This window comes from Protopterus annectens, chromosome 17.part0, assembly GCF_019279795.1.
Source record: "Protopterus annectens isolate FY-2018-M chromosome 17.part0, PAN1.0, whole genome shotgun sequence".
Taxonomy (NCBI): domain Eukaryota; kingdom Metazoa; phylum Chordata; order Ceratodontiformes; family Protopteridae; genus Protopterus; species Protopterus annectens.
Genome location: NC_056751.1, coordinates 148,918,880 through 148,935,267, shown reverse-complemented (window position 1 = coordinate 148,935,267; position 16,388 = coordinate 148,918,880). Strand labels below are relative to the sequence as shown.

The window sequence follows — 16,388 nt, the reverse complement described above, 5'->3', positions numbered from 1 at the left end:
TATTTGAGAAGAGACTGTTGATAGCTGATTCTTCATTTATGCTTATATTTTATATTCATTACACTTTTTTGTGTTATTTTCAAGTGTATTGTGTTAGTATTTGAATATCTCGTTTCTATGCCCTTTGACCCCATGTTGCATTTACTATCATCAAACATACACGCATCACTATTATTTAATTAGTATGCAGGCTAATCCTATTCAAGGCAGGAAGACATAAATGATAAATTCTTACAACGCTCATGAAATTGCCAAAAGCTTCACTTGCTTTTTCCCTTTTTGTAACACAAGACTAACTACCCTATTAGTTCAGATATTCACAAGTTCCTAAGCCATTATTGCTCAGAGCACATATCTCACAATCTCCAAACACCTCCAAATCCCACACAGACACCATCCAGTACACCAAACATCACCAATTCAAAGTCCCACGTTTGATAAGATTCAGTTTTTTCACCAAGACAAATTGCCCTCGTCTCCCTTTCTCCCTGTGAGCAAACAGCAGCACCACACCAAATGAGCACATCTCATATGATTTAGAATAAGCTGCTGTAGCATATACTTCCACCAACAAAAGCCCAAAAACCTCACTACAGCTCTCCACCCTCTCCATGATGCACAGAAGAAGCTCCGATAACATATGTAGTTTGTATATATAATATCATCTATAACTAGTATCAGCAAACAACTGTAAGGATACACCACGAGAACAATTCCTTAAAACCTTCTTTTATTCTAATGCAAATGACAGGATAAGCGCTTTCGCATGCTATGCGCATGCTTCATCAGATCAATTAAAGCAAGTACCAGCATTCTTTATATATAAAATAACTTCCAATCAAATCTTGTTGTTAAAACCATTAACTCATCAATTAGTAATAAGCTCTCACAGCTGACATTATCCAAACAAATCTCAAAGGCAGCATATGCTGTCCAACTTTATAGCGGAGCTCTAATTTAAACAGACAGTGCATTGCTACACGCTAATAAATATTGGAAATATCAAATGTTAAGATATTAAAAGCTTAAAACAATCTAACATACTATCCTATCATATACTATCACGCAGTATCATTCATTATCTTAAAGATATAAAAAATATATGAACATTCTAAGCAGCTGTCACATTCGGTCTCTCGAATATCTAACTACATGAAACAGAATCATATCAAAAACTCTAATTTATACAGTGATGCATCACAATATGTTAATTAAAAATAAACATAGTGACTGTAATAAAAAACTTTTCATGTCTAAATCTATTATTCCTAATCTTAGCATTCTAAAATTCATTATTCTTAACATAAACATGCTCTGTGTCTCGTTCTGAATCAAACAGCACAATGAACAAAATGTATATATGTTTCTAGACCTACATATAGAAAGCAACTGTTAACGCTTTAATTCAGCTAATTTATGGACCAATATACTTATCGTCCTTTCGCAATCTTTATTATAAAATACTTCTAACATAATTCTCTCGCAATAAATTAAACATATAAAGCTGAGTCTGTATATAAAATACATTTAGGCTAAATATATATGGGTAAATATATATGAATGTGTGTAAATATATATAAATAATTATATGTGTTGGAAAAATAAATTTCACCTTCCTCTTATATATAAAATCAGATGATATATTCATGTATATAAAAGGGAATTTATATGTATATATATCTATACAATATATAAAATTATTTAAAAATACTTAAAAAATACGAATGTAAAAGGTCTCTTAAAAACATAATTGTGTCCAGTATCTGTCAATATGCATGTTCATCTCCTAACATGTGCGTATGATAATAAAGGATGAAAATATTAATTCAGACAATCTTAATTCATTATATGATGTACAAAGTATATAGGCATTAAAATTGTAACTCCTTAACTAAATTTATACATAGTCATGTTCTTATACCTAAATCTACCTTAATGCTATATGAACATGAATAACTTTTCTCTTCTCATATCAACTCCTACCCAAAAAATGTTCACCTAGGGGAGTAGGTCTGTTGCATTGGATTATTATTTCTTTTACTTTCTCTTCTCGAGTATGGGTTTCAGGGACACATAATTATTTAAACCTGGTTCTTTATGAGCACCTGTTCTAAAAATCCAACTTAGTTCTATTTCCAAAAGGCGATTAACATTGTCACCTAATCTGTTGCTAATATCCACTATTTGCAACACTCTAAATTTAAACTCATGTGTGGGTTTGCCAATAGTGTGCTTAGCTAAGGCATTTAACTCGTTTCTCTTGCGTATATCGTATATGTGATTATAGATACGCTCTTTCAGTTTTCTTTTTGTTAGTCCAATGTAGAATGCTTCACAGGAGGTGCAGTTCGCCATATAAATCAAATTGCTGCTATTACAGTCAGCATATCTTTTTGGTTTGAACTCAAAAAAACCATGAGGGTGCTTGTGCGTGCATGTTCAGTAGATGATATTAGGCAAGTAGTTGGAAATAAACCGACTTTTGTATTTAAGACATGTGACAATTTGAAAGATATCTTTGTAAGAAATTTAAGCACTAAAGTTGATAAGAGAGAAGAAACACCAGGGACTTTTTCCTGTAAAAAATGTAATATGTGTAAACATATAAATAATACACAAGAATATAAGCACCCTCATGGTTTTTTTGAGTTCAAACCAAAAAGATATGCTGACTGTAATAGCAGCAATTTGATTTATATGGCGAACTGCACCTCCTGTGAAGCATTCTACATTGGACTAACAAAAAGAAAACTGAAAGAGCGTATCTATAATCACATATACGATATACGCAAGAGAAACGAGTTAAATGCCTTAGCTAAGCACACTATTGGCAAACCCACACATGAGTTTAAATTTAGAGTGTTGCAAATAGTGGATATTAGCAACAGATTAGGTGACAATGTTAATCGCCTTTTGGAAATAGAACTAAGTTGGATTTTTAGAACAGGTGCTCATAAAGAACCAGGTTTAAATAATTATGTGTCCCTGAAACCCATACTCGAGAAGAGAAAGTAAAAGAAATAATAATCCAATGCAACAGACCTACTCCCCTAGGTGAACATTTTTTGGGTAGGAGTTGATATGAGAAGAGAAAGGTTATTCATGTTCATATAGCATTAAGGTAGATTTAGGTATAAGAACATGACTATGTATAAATTTAGTTAAGGAGTTACAATTTTAATGCCTATATACTTTGTACATCATATAATGAATTAAGATTGTCTGAATTAATATTTTCATCCTTTATTATCATACGCACATGTTAGGAGATGAACATGCATATTGACAGATACTGGACACAATTATGTTTTTAAGAGACCTTTTACATTCGTATTTTTTAAGTATTTTTAAATAATTTTATATATTGTATAGATATATATACATATAAATTCCCTTTTATATACATGAATATATCATCTGATTTTATATATAAGAGGAAGGTGAAATTTATTTTTCCAACACATATAATTATTTATATATATTTACACACATTCATATATATTTACCCATATATATTTAGCCTAAATGTATTTTATATACAGACTCAGCTTTATATGTTTAATTTATTGCGAGAGAATTATGTTAGAAGTATTTTATAATAAAGATTGCGAAAGGACGATAAGTATATTGGTCCATAAATTAGCTGAATTAAAGCGTTAACAGTTGCTTTCTATATGTAGGTCTAGAAACATATATACATTTTGTTCATTGTGCTGTTTGATTCAGAACGAGACACAGAGCATGTTTATGCCAGGAATAATGAATTTTTAGAATGTTAAGATTAGGAATAATAGGTTTAGACATGAAAAGTTTTTTATTACAGTCACTATGTTTATTTTTAATTAACATATTGTGATGCATCACTGTATAAATTAGAGTTTTTGATATGATTCTGTTTCATGTAGTTAGATATTCGAGAGACCGAATGTGACAGCTGCTTAGAATGTTCATATATTTTTTATATCTTTAAGATAATGAATGATACTGCATGATAGTATATGATAGGATAGTATGTTAGATTGTTTTAAGCTTTTAATATCTTAACATTTGATATTTCCAATATTTATTAGCGTGTAGCAATGCACTGTCTGTTTAAATTAGAGCTCCGCTATAAAGTTGGACAGCATATGCTGCCTTTGAGATTTGTTTGGATAATGTCAGCTGTGAGAGCTTATTACTAATTGATGAGTTAATGGTTTTAACAACAAGATTTGATTGGAAGTTATTTTATATATAAAGAATGCTGGTACTTGCTTTAATTGATCTGATGAAGCATGCGCATAGCATGCAAAAGCGCTTATCCTGTCATTTGCATTAGAATAAAAGAAGGTTTTAAGGAATTGTTCTCGTGGTGTATCCTTACAGTTGTTTGCTGATACTGTTTCTTGACGTTTTTGCTGGTAGGATACTTTGGGAGTCAACGATATTTTTATACTAATCATCTATAACTACATTGAGGATCCCATTACATTTTTATTTTTGCAACTCTTTTAATTTCAGAAACAATGCCGTCAGCCCACACTGTTCTCCAAACTCTGGAAAGAGGAATCAAGCACTTGTACAGACTTCATGCGATGATACCCTTAATGAAGTAAAACACAATAAGACAGTACAAAGATAAACTCGAACACCACATATCACTTTAACGTATTCATACACAGCATCAACATGCTTCAATCTATTACAACTATGAACCATTTTTAGCAAATGTCAAATCTAAAGTGCCGTACATTTTTTACTTTTATTAAGACTTACTCAAATCCCGGTTCAGTACTCCAATTATCGATTATACAGTCAGGGTACTCTGTTCTCAATCAACTATCTCTGTAGAAGCTATGCAGACAAAATAAAGCCTTTCTCCTCTTCAAATAAACAGTTCCACTATCACAAGTATACTGTATTCTACATGTTCAGTATCAGGATTCCCAGAACTACATAGAATCAACAGCCAAGCTTTGACAATATAGAGACTAGGTGTAAACTTGAGAGACCATGTTAAAGAAACAAATCCTAGAATCACGTTCACTCGGGATACTGAGCATTGGACTTAGTATACAACACCACAATATATATATATATATATATATATATATATATATATATATATATATATATATAAATACATTATCTAGGAAAAAAAAGCTGACAACATAACATTTTATTTGTAGCTGAATTAAACGAATATAATTATTGAGAATAAACCTTTTTGTATATTTATCTTATAATATACTAGCCAGACTAACTAAAATGTTGTTCAATCTATAACTGAAATGCCATGCTGCATATCTACAATTAAGGCTTATTTCAAATTAAAATAGACATACATGGACTAAATGTATAAGCAAGCATTTTGAAACTATATATATATATATATATATATATATATATATATATATATATATATATATATATATGCAAAAACCAGAGAATACAAGAAAAAGAAAAATAATCTGGTTCCACACAGCAGTGAAAATCAATATGTCCTTTATTGTAGTAAGGTAAGCGCTTTCTCAGAATAACATCCGCTTCATCAGACCAACAAAGATAGAATAACAGTTACATTTTTAAACACTAAAACATCCAATCAAAAAATCAGATAAAATGTGCATCATAGCTAAAAGCCATGTGATAAAATACATCTGTAGAATATATAGATCTTTAAAAAATTGAATAAAAACAGACTAAATGAACAATATGTACTTAAAAATGTAATGAATACAATAGTAAAAAAAATAATAAAAGCTAGACTATTGAAATATATATGATAAAATATTAAAAGAGAGATGTCTATTTTTGCTATTGTACTACCTGCTTCTCATTTTACATAGGGAAAACAAACAGGGTGTTTAAGGATAGAATACTTGAACAGCTTAGGGATATCAGGAATGTTAAAGAAACCAGCGCATTATCATTACACGTAGCTAAAGAGGGTAAAGAACATAAATTTAGCTTTATGGTACTAGACATTCTGCGTAGTACCAAGAGAGGAGGTGACATAAATAATAGAACAGAACCTAGTGAACAGAAATGGATTTTGCGCTTTCAAGCTGACAAACCTCCTGGTTTAAACAGAGTTTCCCTGAAACCCTTCCTTAAAGCACGGCCATTAAAGCATTGATCTCTCTTTTAATATTTTATCATATATATTTCAGTAGTCCATCTTTTATTATTTGTTTACTATTGTATTCGTTACCATGTTTAAGTACATATTGTTCTTTTAGTCTGTTTTTATTCAGTTTTTTAAAGATCTATATATTCTACAGATGTATTTTATCACATGGCTTTTAGCTATGATGCACATTTTATCTGATTTTTTTATTGGATGTTTTAGTGTTTAAAAATGTAACTGTTATTCTATCTTTGTTGGTCTGATGAAGTGGATGTTATTCCGAGAAAGCACTTTCCTTACTACAGTAAATGACATATTGATTTTCACTGCTGTGTGGAACCAGATTATTTTTCTTTTTCTTGTATTCTCTGGTTTTTGCATCTGGTTCCTTATTTGGTTCTAGGACTGTTTTCGTTTGGTTATTGCAATGTGATCTGTTCTCCAGGTCATCTAACTTAGACAGCAGAAGGGTGTTTTGTTTTAGTAAAAGCTCAGTATTATTTTCAACTACCAACAGTCTGTTTTCCATGTTATTTAAAGATTCTTCTGTTCCCATAAGCTGCTGTTTTTTGCTGAGTGACTCTTGAAGCATTTCCATTTGCTTGGTGCATCTGCTCATGAAGTCTTCTATCTTACTGTCTACTTTATCCATTTTCAGAGAAAGTTCCTGTAAGTTTGTCAATACAATCTGGAGTTCTTCTTTGATGTAGAATCATGATAGTTAGCTTTACTGTGACTCATCTTAGTTAAGAATAGTATGCCCTTTCAAGGAGTTTTTTGACAGGAAAAATTTTATATATAAATATATATATATATATATATATATATATATATATATATATATATATATAATTTTATTTGTTATCGAAGGAAATCGTTTTTTTTTTTTTACTTTTAAAAGAACAACTAAAAAATGATAACTTAGAAATTAAATTTCCTGTCAGAAATATGTCAAGAACTGGAGAGCTAAAGAACTCTGCTCCTATCTCTTCAGCATCCTGGCCATGCCTCCCCCCCCCAATGTGTTTTTTCTATTGAAACAGTTCTTAATGTCCCATAACCCTGATGATAAAGTGTGATTACCCATTTACATTAACTATCTGTAGCAACAAAAATATAGAAATTGAAGCTGAGGAAATTCCATGATGCTGTAGCTTTTGTTACTTACCGCATCTTTAGCTACTCCTATGCATTTAAGTAAACAAAAAACAAAAATTCTGTGTCAGCTCAGTGGTAAATACCGGCAGTATTACACTATTTAAGATAAACTGCTTTGCATTTACTGGAGCATTATAAAAGAAGCATACTGTTACACCTTCACAATGTGATTTCTTTGCTGTTCTGTGCAGAGCAATGATGTATCATACAGTATATGATGATGTATCATACAGTATACGATGATGTATCATACAGTATATGAAGAATCAAGGGATTGGTCATTAATTCATGTCTTTTGTATTGTCAGTCATTCATGCTAAACTTTTCAAGAGGACTACATGCAGAATATGAATCCAAAGGAATCATCATACAGGTAAAAGCAATGATTATCCTGCAAATCAATTAACTAGCTTTGTCATTTGTGCATTGAGCTGTGCAATAATAACCACACAAATTCATTGGGAATAGCAGAGGAGTTTTGAGGGTACTATTTAAGAAATCATATCATATGCCACTTTTGTATACAATTGAAACACTTGGTGGAAATACAGTAAACTCTTAATAAAAGGAAACTGCAAAACTGCCTAATGCTACTGTCATAGTTAAAAAACAATGAAAATTAAACAGGAATGTAAAACAGCCAGTGCATTATAGTTACATAATAGGGTGTGCCATAGGGGAAATGTAGGAGACAAAAGCACGTCTGCTTAAATACTGTAGAAATGGTACGCTTTTTAAATTGTTCAGTATTCATGAAAATAAGTAACCGGGTAGAAGTATGATTGAAGAAAGGGAACAGGTAGAATAGCTATATAAGTGGATAGCATTCCATGTTGTGAAACTATTCATTGATTTTAACTCACACATTCCTACTGGGATGACTGCATTTTCAGTGGAGGCTTGAAGAGAAAACTTTAATAAAATAACCAAAATAAAAGCAAGCTGGTAGCAAATGTAATTAGTCTAATATATTACTGTAAAGATACTGCCTATCCATATAGAGAAGATAAAAAAGAGAGTCTATAATACTAGCTATGTTGTGTCTTTCGGCTTTTACCAGTTAGGGGTTGCCACAGCGGAACTCCGGTCCGCTAATGATTGGTAGTTGATTTTTACATGCCGAGTTACCAGACCTGATGCACAACCTTCAACGAAGGTATGCCCATTCACTCATGTCTCCACGCAGAAGACGCTCTAGCTGAGAATCGAACTGGACAGTGTCTTACTGTGAATTTCTAATTAGCAAAGGATTAAAAGGATTACAGAAATATGAATCTATTATGGCATAAAAATATACAGTTGTCAAACTGATTAATAAACAATACAGTAACAATGGAAAACAAGGTATGTTAGAAGTATAAGAAAGGTGATTATCAATTTGTAATGAATCATGCTCATACAGGTGATGCAGGCATCACAGGATGTCAGAGATGTAGGACACAAAAAGGACAAACTATTGGAGTATAAACTGCATCATAAACTATCCAGTGATATAAGGAGGGGGCAGTGGCATAGCTGGAGTTTGTGCTGCCCAGTGCTGTCTTTGAGTTTGCCATCCTTCCCCATCACAAAATCATGGTCAAATGAGGCCCCCCATACACAGCCCTTGCCCCTGCAGTCATTCCAATGTCCTATTACTTGGCTATTTTACCCTAGTTACCTTAAACACTGCAATGTGCATACTGCTTTACATCTACAATGATTATTTGGATTTTATTTAAAATTTTTATTTTACATTTTATAGCACAAACACTAATAGACATCTGTTAAACAAAGCAATACAGTCTCACAATGAAAACAGACTTAGCATTAAAACTTCTCTGCCATTGAAACACCATTGAAACTCACATTCAAAGAAAATGCATCTGGACAGTGATGAATAAAGATTACCTTTGGGCTGTTTTCAAATCATAGGCCCCTTGCACACCAAACATATATGTGCCCTTTGATATATCTTCCTTCTTCTTCTTCTTTTGGCTGCTCCCGTTAGGGGGCTGCCACAGCGGATCAACTGTTTCCATTTCTTCCTGTCCTCTGCATCTTGCTCTGTCACACCAACCACCTGCATGTTCTCTGTCACCACATCCATAAACCTTATCTTAGGCCTTCCACTTTTCCTGTTACCTGGTAGCTTCATCCTTAGCATCTTTTTCCCAATATACTCAGCATCCCTCCTCAGCACATGTCCAAACCAACATAATCTTGCCTCTCTGGCTTTGTCTCCAAACCTTCCAACCTGGGCTGACCCTCTAATATACTTATTCCTAATCCTGTCCATCCTCGTCACACCCAGTGCAAATCTTAACATCTTTAGCTCTGCTATGTCAAGCTTTGATTCATACCTTTTTGTCAATGCCACTGTCTCCAACCCATATAACATAGCTGGTCTCACTACCCTCTTGTAGACCTTCCCTTTCACTCTTACTGGTACTCGTCTGTCACAAATCACTCCTGAAACTCTTCTCCACCCACTCCATCCTGCCTGTTCTCTCTTCTTCACCTCTTTTCCATAGGTTCATAGGTTCATACTAGGCTATCTGCCCTAGGGCATTTACAAGCCTAGCCAGAGTGTGTTTGGCTTTCGCCACCCATTTTAAATGAATTTTGCTATGTTCTTTTTCAAGGTTAGTATACTGTGCCTCTGTCTAACAGTGACACAGAAGTGATACCTGGAGTAAATCTACGATCTCCCATCCACTCATCAAGATTCCTCTTGAAGAGAGTCAATGAGGGACTCTGCCTAACCTGGACTGGGATTTTATTCTAGAGTAAAGGGAGCCTCTGGGTTATGAATATGTCCCTCCAGCATGTCCTATTTATTTCAGTGCTGAGGTTCAAGTCTCTCGAGCGTGTAGCTTGATGGGATTTGGATTTTCTGAGGTGCAGCATGTCCATTAATTCCGGGTTGGACATGGCTTTATACGTCAGGCACAGATCGCCTCTGAGCAGGCGGTATGCCACTGAGTAGAGCTGGAGTTTCTTTAACTGGGCAGCATATGGCATCTGTTTGAGCCCTTTGATCCTCTTGATGAGGTACTTTTGGGGTCTTTCCACTTGCTGCAGTCTTTCCAGTTGCTGCAGGTGTCTGGTAAGGTACATCCCAAAAATGGCATTGTACTCAATTATGGGCCTGATGAGGGATGAGTAAAGAGGCACGATGACCTCCCCTGATCTAGATGTGAATCCCTTCATGATTAGGTGGGCTATATAAAATGTTTTTCTAACCACTTTGGCCACGTGGTTGTCGAATGAGAGATTGCTATCAACTTGGGTCCCCAGGTCCCTAATTACTTCTTCTGTACTTAATGGATTACCATCTATGTGGTAATTTGTGGGCACGTTGTTTTTGCTGAAGGGGATGACTATACACTTTTTGGTGTTTAGCTTGAGGCCATGGCTCTGGCACCAGTTGTGTGTTTCTATGAGGCCCTTTTGTAGGATGCTTGTGTCAGCTGGAGAGTCGATTATGGCGCCCAGTTTGCAGTCATCTGCGAACTTGGTCAGCCACAGTCCTCCCGTGTTGGCCTGTACCTCTGAGAAATATATACCGAACAAGAGAGTTCCCAGGACTTAGCCTTGTGGGATGCCACTTGTAACTGGTTTGGAGTCTGACATGGCTCCAGCAATTCTAACCATGTGGGTTCTGTCCTTGAGCCAGTTTGCAACCCATCTAGTGACATAGGGGTTTATATTTAAGCTGGTGAGCTTATCTATAATGCCCAAATGGGGTATTGTATCGAAGGCTTTTGCGAGGTCCAGGTAGGCTGTGTGGACCACCTTCCCCTCGTCAATGGCCTTGGTGACTGTTTCAAAGAAATCGACCAGGTTTAAGAGGCAGGATCTGCCCTTAACAAAGCTGAACTGGGTAGGATCCAGTGTCTGTAGGTCCCCAATATCTTTATTTATGAGGTCCATGATGATCCTTTCTATAGCTTTGCAGACCAAGCTAGTCAGGCTTATGGGGCGATAGTTTCCAGGATCCGTTGAGGCACCACCTTTGTGGAGAGGGACCACTGTTGCTGTACGCCACTCTTTGGGTACATATCCAGTAGTAAGGCTGAGATTGAACAGTAGTTTTATGTTTGGGTTTAGTTTTTCTTGGAGTTCATTTAGGACGCAGCCCGGGACACCGTCTGGTCCCATTGATGCTGTGTTGTTTGCTTTGGAGTGGGCGGCTCTTACCTGAGCATCTGCGATGTCAGGGGGGCAGCACTCTGCTGGGATAGATATTTGCCCTTTTGGTGGGGAAGGGGGGAGACGTTTGTGCTGAACCTGTCAGCTAGGATGTTGGCAATGTCTGTGGGTTTGGTGTATTTTTTGTCATTTTGGACTAATTCTGAGCATATCTGGGAATTCCCACCCAGGTTCCTAACATAACTAAAGAAAGCCTTGTGATTATCCTTAGTGTCCTGTGCAGTTTTTCTCTCGAAGCTGGCCTTAGATGATTTTATGAGTGCCCGTAGTTTTTTGCTAATACTGATCAGAGATGCCTTCCCTTTTTGGGATTTTGCTCTATCATGTAGTAGCTTCCTCCTTCTATTGTATAGTTTGTTTATGGCTGGGGTCCACCAGACAGGAAGCCTGCCTTTGGAGGATTGGGCCTTGGTTTTGTTTGGGATTGCATGATCCATGCATTCCTGTAGGTGTTCATAGAATGCGTTTATAAAGGATTCTGCGGTCTGGGCCGTATTTTGCACAGGCCCGGGGGCTTTGAAGGATTCCACCTCAGTTTTGAGGAGTGTGAAATTTGCTTTAGAGAAGTTTTTCACTGTGGTTTTCTGGGCAGGGGCTGGGGTCAGGATGTGAATATCTAGTGAGATTAGTTTATGGTCTGATCTTACCAGTGAGGGATACACTTCTGGTCTGGAGTATAGAGTCCCCATGTTGGTGATGATCAGGTCCAGTATGTTTTCCCCTCTTGTGGGAGTGGTAACAAGTTGTTCCATAGCATTTGAGTTTATAAATTCTAGGAACCTTTGGGCTAGGGTGTTGGAGCTAGAGTAATGCTCCCAGTCTATGTTTGGGTAGTTGAAGTCGCCCAATATAATGGTGTTTGGAGAGACCTTCATATTTTCCAGTGTTCTCAGGAAGGCCGAGTGGGGTTCCTGGGTTTGGGACGGTGGTCTGTAGCAGGCTATAAACTGGAAAGCAGTTTTACCCACTGTTAGTTGCACATGGATAGTCTCTGATGCTTCGTGCTGTGCCACCAACCTGGAGGTGTGGGTATCTTTGACGAATATTGATACTCCCCCTCGTTTTGTGGTTCGGTCCAAGTTTTGGGGCCGAAAAACATGATATGAGGTGTAACCTGGTAGTGCTGGGGTGCTCTCCGGAGCCTTGAACCAGGTTTCTGTTACTGCACAGATATCGATGTTCTCCATGCTAAGGAGAGTTTTGAGTGCGTGCATCTTGAGATTTAGAATTCTGGCATTGAGTAGCATTACTCTTAGTTTCTTATCCCTTGTGATACCTATGGAGGTGGGTTTGTCTTTTGGGCCTTGCCTAAAAAAGACACTATGGGGGTGGCAAGAGCCTTTGCCAATATCCGAAAGCCCAGGGGTGACAGGTGCAAGCTGTCCCTAGTGAAGCATCGTGGCTTGTCGAGCATGTCATCCTAGGCTGACAGGCATTGGATCCCCTTTGAATGACACCAATACTTAAGCCAATTGTTGAAATTGATCATCTTGTCTTCATATTGTGGCATCATTCTTGGTGAGGGTAAGATGCTACTCAAGGTCAGGGTCATACCAGCCTGGGCTGCATGCTCAGAGAGCTCCTCTATGTCTCTTTTCATGTAGTCCAGGGAGGTACATCTCAAGTCATTCACACCAGCATGGACAATGACTGAGTCATATTTGTACTTGACTTGGAATGACCTGAGTGCTTGTGTTATGTGGCAGATCCTAGTGCCTGACAGGCAGCTCACCGTGACCTTCTCCTTGTTCAGCCTGGTGAGCGGGACATCAGTGTGCCCTACAATAGAGTCACCTATTACAAGTTTATCAGGTGTGTTGTTTAGCCTTAAGGGCTGTGACTGTTCGGCACACTGGCTTTGTGAGCTATGTGTTGCACGTGTTTTGTTTTGGGGTAGTGTTTGCTTGGGTGTCTGCTTTGGAGGTCTCTGTTGCTTAGGCAGATTTTTATTTAGAGCCTCCGAGTATGTTTTTGTGAGTTATGTGTTTGGTTTGCTGTCGTGGTAGGTCTATGTGAGACTGGAATTGTAGTGAGTGTGGTTTCCTTCTCCTCCTGACTGGTTACACCAGTACTGAGTTGAGAGAGCTTAGCCACCAGTTTGGCTATATGGTTGCATCTCTTCCACACTCACCATTACTCTGAACTGTTGATCCCAAGTATTTAAACTTATCCACCTTTGCCACCTCTACTCCCTGCATCCTCACCATTCCTCTGTCCTCCCTCTCATTCACACACACATATTCTGTCTTAGTCCTACTGACCTTCATTCCTCTTCTCTCTAGAGCATATCTCCACCTCTCCAGGGTCTCCTACACCTGTTCCCTACTCTCACTACAGATCACAATGTCATCTGCAAACATCATAGTCCATGGGGGCTCCTGTCTGATCTCATCTGTCAACCTGTCCATCACCATTGCAAATAAGAAAGGGCTCAGAGCTGATCCTTGATGTAATCCCACCTCCACCTTAAATGCATCCATCACTCCCACCGCAGACCTCACCGCTGTCACACTACCCTCGTACATATCTTGTACCACTCTTACATACTTCTCTGACACTCTCGACTTCCTCATACAATACCACAACCCCTCTCTAGGCACCCTGTCATATGCTTTCTCTAAGTCCACAAAGACACAATGCAACTCCTTCTGACATTCTCTGTACTTCTCCATCAACACTCTCAGAGCAAACATCGCATCTGTAGTGCTCTTTCCTGGCATGAAACCATACTGCTGATCACTAATCATCACCTCCCTTCTTAACCTAGCTTCCACTACTCTTTCCCATAACTTCATGCTGTGACTGATCAGTTTAATCCCTCTGTAGTTACTACAGCTCTGCACATCACCCTTATTCTTAAAAATTGGTAACAAAACACCTTTTCTCCATTCCTCAGGCATCCTCTCAATTTCCAAGATTTCATTAAACTATCTAGTTAAAAACTGCACTGCCATTTCACTTAAACACCTCCATGCTTCCACAGGTATGTCATCTGGACCAACAGCCTTTCCATTCTTCATCCTCTTCATAGCTATCCTTACTTCCTCCTTGCTAATCCAATGCACTTCATGATTCACTATCCGCACATCATCCAACCTTCTTTTCCTCTCATTCTCTTCATTCATCAGCCCCTCAAAGTACTCTTTCCATTTGCTCAACACACTCTCCTCACTTGTGAGTATGTTTCCCTCGTTATCCTTTATCACCTTTACCTGCTGCACATCTTTACTAGTTCGGTCACTCTGTCTAGCCAATTGGTACAGGTCCTTTTCTCCCTCCTTAGTGCCCAACCTTTCATACAACTCTTCATATGCCTTATCCTTAGCCTTCACCACCTCTCTCTTTGCCATGCACCTCATCTCCTTATACTCTTGTTTACTTTCTTCATCTCTCTGAAAATCCCACTTCTTCTTCACCAACATCTTTCTCTGTATACTCTCCTGTACTTCTTCATTCTACCACCAGGTCTCCTTGTCCTCCTTCCTCTTTGCAGATGTCACACCAAGCACCTTTCTAGCCATCTCTCTTACTAGCTCTGCTGTAGTTACCCAGCTATTCGGTAACTCTTCACTGCCACCCAGTGCCTGTCTTAACTCTTCCCTGAACTCCACCTCACAATTACCCTTTTTCAGTTTCCACCATTTGATCCTTGGTGCTGCCCTCACACTCATCCTCCTCTTCTTGATCACCAATGTCATTCTACAAACCACCATCCTATGCTGCCTAACTACACTTTCCCTTGCCATCACTTTACAGTCTCCAATCTCCTTCAGACTGGCCCTTCTACATAAGATATAATCCATCTGTGTGCATCTTCCGCCACTCTTGTATGTCACCCTATGCTCCTCCCTCTTGTTAAAATACGTATTCACCACAGCCATGTCCATCCTTTTCACAAAATCCACTACCATCTTACCTTCTGCATTCCTTTGCTTAACACCATACCTGTCCATCACTGCCTCATCCCCTCTGTTCCCTTCACTAACATGCCCATTGAAATCTGCTCCAATCACCAGTCTCTCACCCTTGGGTACAGTCATCACCACTTCATTCAACTCACTCCAAAACTTTTCTTTCTCATCCATTGCACACCCAACATGTGGAGCATATGCATTAACAACATTCATCATTACACCATCAATTTCCAGCTTCATAAACATCACGCTATCCGACACTCTTTTTCACCTCCAAAACACTCTTAGCATACTGTTCCTTCAGGATAACCCCTATGCCATTTCTCCTTCCATCCACACCATAATAAAACAATTTGAACCCACCACCGATACACCTAGCTTCGCTCCCCTTCCATCTGGTCTCTTGCACACACAATATACTAACCTTCCTTTGGTCCATCATATCAGCTAGCTTTCTCCCTATACCAGTCATACTGCCAACATTCAAAGTTCCACCCCTCACTATCACAGTCCTAGCCTTTACCTGCCTTCAGGCATGCCTTCCCCCTCTTCTTCTCCTTTGGTCAACAGTAGCCCAATTTCTGCCAACACCCTATTGGCCAACAGTACTGGTGGCAGTCGTTGTTAACCCGGGCCTTGACCGATCCGGTATGTATATCTGTACTGTTGTCCGCATCTATGATTTGGCAAAATTTTAGGTCGGATGCCCTTCCTGACGCAACCCTCCCCATTTATCCGGGCTTGGGACCGGCACAAAGAAATGCACTGGCTTGTGCATCCCCAGTGGCTGGGTTTTGATACTTCCTGACTGTATTAAATTCTATTCTTTGCATAATACAGCACAATTGTTAGAGTGCATTTTAAATGTATTGTTTTGAACATTTTTCCAGTAAGCAATGAAACAAAATGCATGAACCAATGATGACAAAACTCCAAATATATTATTTATTTATACATATATTTTCTGTTTTTATTGTGTTTCTATATACACACATATTTTTTATGTTAGCAGC

General features: G+C 37.8%; 1 protein-coding gene across 1 annotated transcript in view; it reads left to right on the top strand.

Moving 5' to 3' along the window:
- The window catches only part of HSD17B3 (hydroxysteroid 17-beta dehydrogenase 3), a 636,754-nt gene that overhangs the window by 467,145 nt on the left and 153,221 nt on the right, over positions 1-16,388 (top strand). The window contains exon 10 of the mRNA XM_044058972.1: positions 7,575-7,640. Within this exon, the coding sequence (XP_043914907.1) occupies positions 7,575-7,640 (66 nt within the window). The remainder of the gene's footprint in view (positions 1-7,574; positions 7,641-16,388) is intronic.